The sequence below is a fragment of the Musca domestica genome, unplaced genomic scaffold, assembly GCF_030504385.1.
Source record: "Musca domestica strain aabys unplaced genomic scaffold, Musca_domestica.polishedcontigs.V.1.1 83, whole genome shotgun sequence".
In the NCBI taxonomy this organism is placed as follows: domain Eukaryota; kingdom Metazoa; phylum Arthropoda; class Insecta; order Diptera; family Muscidae; genus Musca; species Musca domestica.
Window position 1 is genome coordinate 85810 of NW_026712415.1, and position 2387 is coordinate 88196.

General features: G+C 38.0%; 1 protein-coding gene across 1 annotated transcript; it reads left to right on the forward strand.

Moving 5' to 3' along the window:
- Window positions 1–774: 774 nt before the first annotated feature.
- On the forward strand, window positions 775–1872 carry LOC131806682 (putative phosphatidate phosphatase). Its single transcript, XM_059131223.1, has one exon. It carries the CDS (start codon window positions 879–881, stop codon window positions 1839–1841), a length of 963 nt encoding a protein of 320 aa, XP_058987206.1. The 5' UTR covers window positions 775–878; the 3' UTR covers window positions 1842–1872.
- The last annotated feature ends 515 nt before the right edge of the window (window positions 1873–2387 follow it).

The following is a 2387-nucleotide window of genomic DNA, read 5'->3' on the forward strand; positions in this document are numbered from 1 at the left end:
CCTTACTTCTCTTTACTGAAAATCATATCCAGCCCCTAGGGGATAGCAGGAGTTTTCGTTACCGAAAATCCTATTCGGACCCGAGGCTGATTAGGAAATTTCGTTACCGAAAATCCTCTTCAGCCCCGAGGCTGAGTAGGAGTTTTCGTTACTAATCAGCCCCGATAGAAAATGTCATCACTGATGACCTGTCCTTTCTATCGCAAAGGTCATCACTGATATCAGTTTTTTTATGGACAGAGTCATGTTCACAGAACTTTTCTTTGGAAGAAAGTTCCTCTGCTTTGGGCAATCCTCTATGGAAATGCCATCTTCTCAGTTCCTTTCTTATAGGAAAATTTATTTTCTTTTACTTCTTTTGCATCGCTCTTCATTATTAATATGTTTAAGACGCATAAGTTTTCCAGACGCTCGCATAATTTTTAATAAATCTGATGTTGATAGCAATCAGCGATTTCGTAGCATCATGCAGGAGGGGAAGTATAGCCAAGCAACACGGGGTTATATTTTTGTTGTCAACCAGAAGTTGGGACACGATCTTGTTGATGTGTAACAAAATACCCGTCTCAACTGATAACGCACCGGTAATAGCTGTAATTGGTTCGGAATTGAATATCAAATTTTGCTCATTATTTTTATAATTTGTTCCCGTTGGGTCCCATTCCCCGCTTACGGATTCATTGACTTAGCTGTGTTCTGAATTCTCAGACACTTGACAATTGAGTAAAATTTCCATTGTTGTAAACAACAACAATAACGCAATCATGGGCAGCTAATTCGCAAGGAAAATATACACACATTTTTTCAGTATTATTTCAAGTGCCGAGTGTAAACGTCATCAGCGGTGGTTACAAAAAAAAGTTAGAAAACCTCGGAAAATGAGATCAATTGTCTTAAAACAAATTGCCATTATTGCGCCGTTTGCCATAATATTGTGGCTAAGTTTTAATTTGGAGGCGGTGTTGGGTTCGCCCCGGAGAAGAGGATTTGATTGCAAGGATGCAAGCATCAGGCAGCCATATCTGGCAGATACCATAAATACCAGGACCCTATATCTGCTGGGATTGTATTTACCGCTTATCAGCATAATTCTAAATGAACTTCTCTTTTCGAGAATTAGATATCAACAAAGATCTGCTCCGGGATTAAAGGGATATTTGGTGGATCTCTATTTGGCCGCCATGCCATTCTTCTGTGGATTTGCCAGTGAGAGATTTATTAAAAATTTACTCAAATTAACTGTGGGCCGTCTGAGACCCCACTCCTATACTTTGTGTCAGCCCATCAGCCTGGAGGGCTTAACCTGCAATGAACTACCCGAAAATTCCCCCTTTATGCTGGAATACACCTGTACGGGGACAATGCATCTTAGCTCTTCGATATACAAATCCTTTCCCAGTGGCCACTCAAGTCTATCGTGTTATGGTTTGATCTATTTGGCCTTATATCTGAGAGGGTGCAGCCATCATATCAAAAGAAATCCAGGATTTATGGCCACCATTTATCGTCCTTCGGTCATTTTGGTAGAATTGCTGTGCTTGTGTGTTGCTGCCATGGTTGCCATTAGTAGGGTCTTTGATTTTAAACACTTTTGGTCGGATATATTGGCCGGAGCCCTACTCGGCTCAATTGTGGCCTTGGCATTTTTCCGGTATTCCGAAGAGAATTCCAAAGAAGTCAAGCGAATTTTGGAAAATAATTTTGAGGAAAATGCTGAGAAAAGTATTCGGGAGACCTTGAAAGATCCAGAAGCTGGGATAGCATCATTTATGCAGAATAATAAACAACAGCAACCTGAATGTTGTATAACAATGCATGGTGTAGAAGAATTTTCGTTATAAAACCTAAATAAAATAAATAAAATTGTTTTGATATTTTTCGATTTTTCGATAAATTTAGATACTCGAAATTTTAGACAAGCTTTTTCATATCAGCCAAAAGAGAGAATTCATAAGTGACGATTTTTTATTGTAGAGTAGTTATTACTTCTAATGTAGAAGAGGTCATCAGTGATGACTTTTTCCATAGAAGAGGTAATCCGTAATAACTTTTTTAATAGAAGAGGCCATCTTCTTCCATAGAAAAGGTCATCAGTGATAACTTTTTCTGTAGAAGAGTTTATCAGTGATAACTTTTTCTATAGAAGAGGGCATGTGTAAATATTTTTTCAATAGAAGAGGTCATCAGTGATGACTTTTTCTATAGAAGAGGTCATAAGTGATGACTTTTTCTATAGAAGAGGTCATGAGTAATGACTTTTTCTATAGAAGAGGTCATGAGTGATGACTTTTTCTATAGAAGAGGTCATAAGTGATGACTTTTTCTATAGAAGAGGTCATGAGTGATGACTTTTTCTATAGAAGAGGTCATGAGTGATAACTTTTTCT

What these genes read in the sequence shown, in the direction of transcription:
- LOC131806682 (XM_059131223.1), top strand. Translation starts at nt 879, where the DNA reads ATGAGATCAATTGTCTTAAAACAAATTGCCATTATTGCGCCGTTTGCC.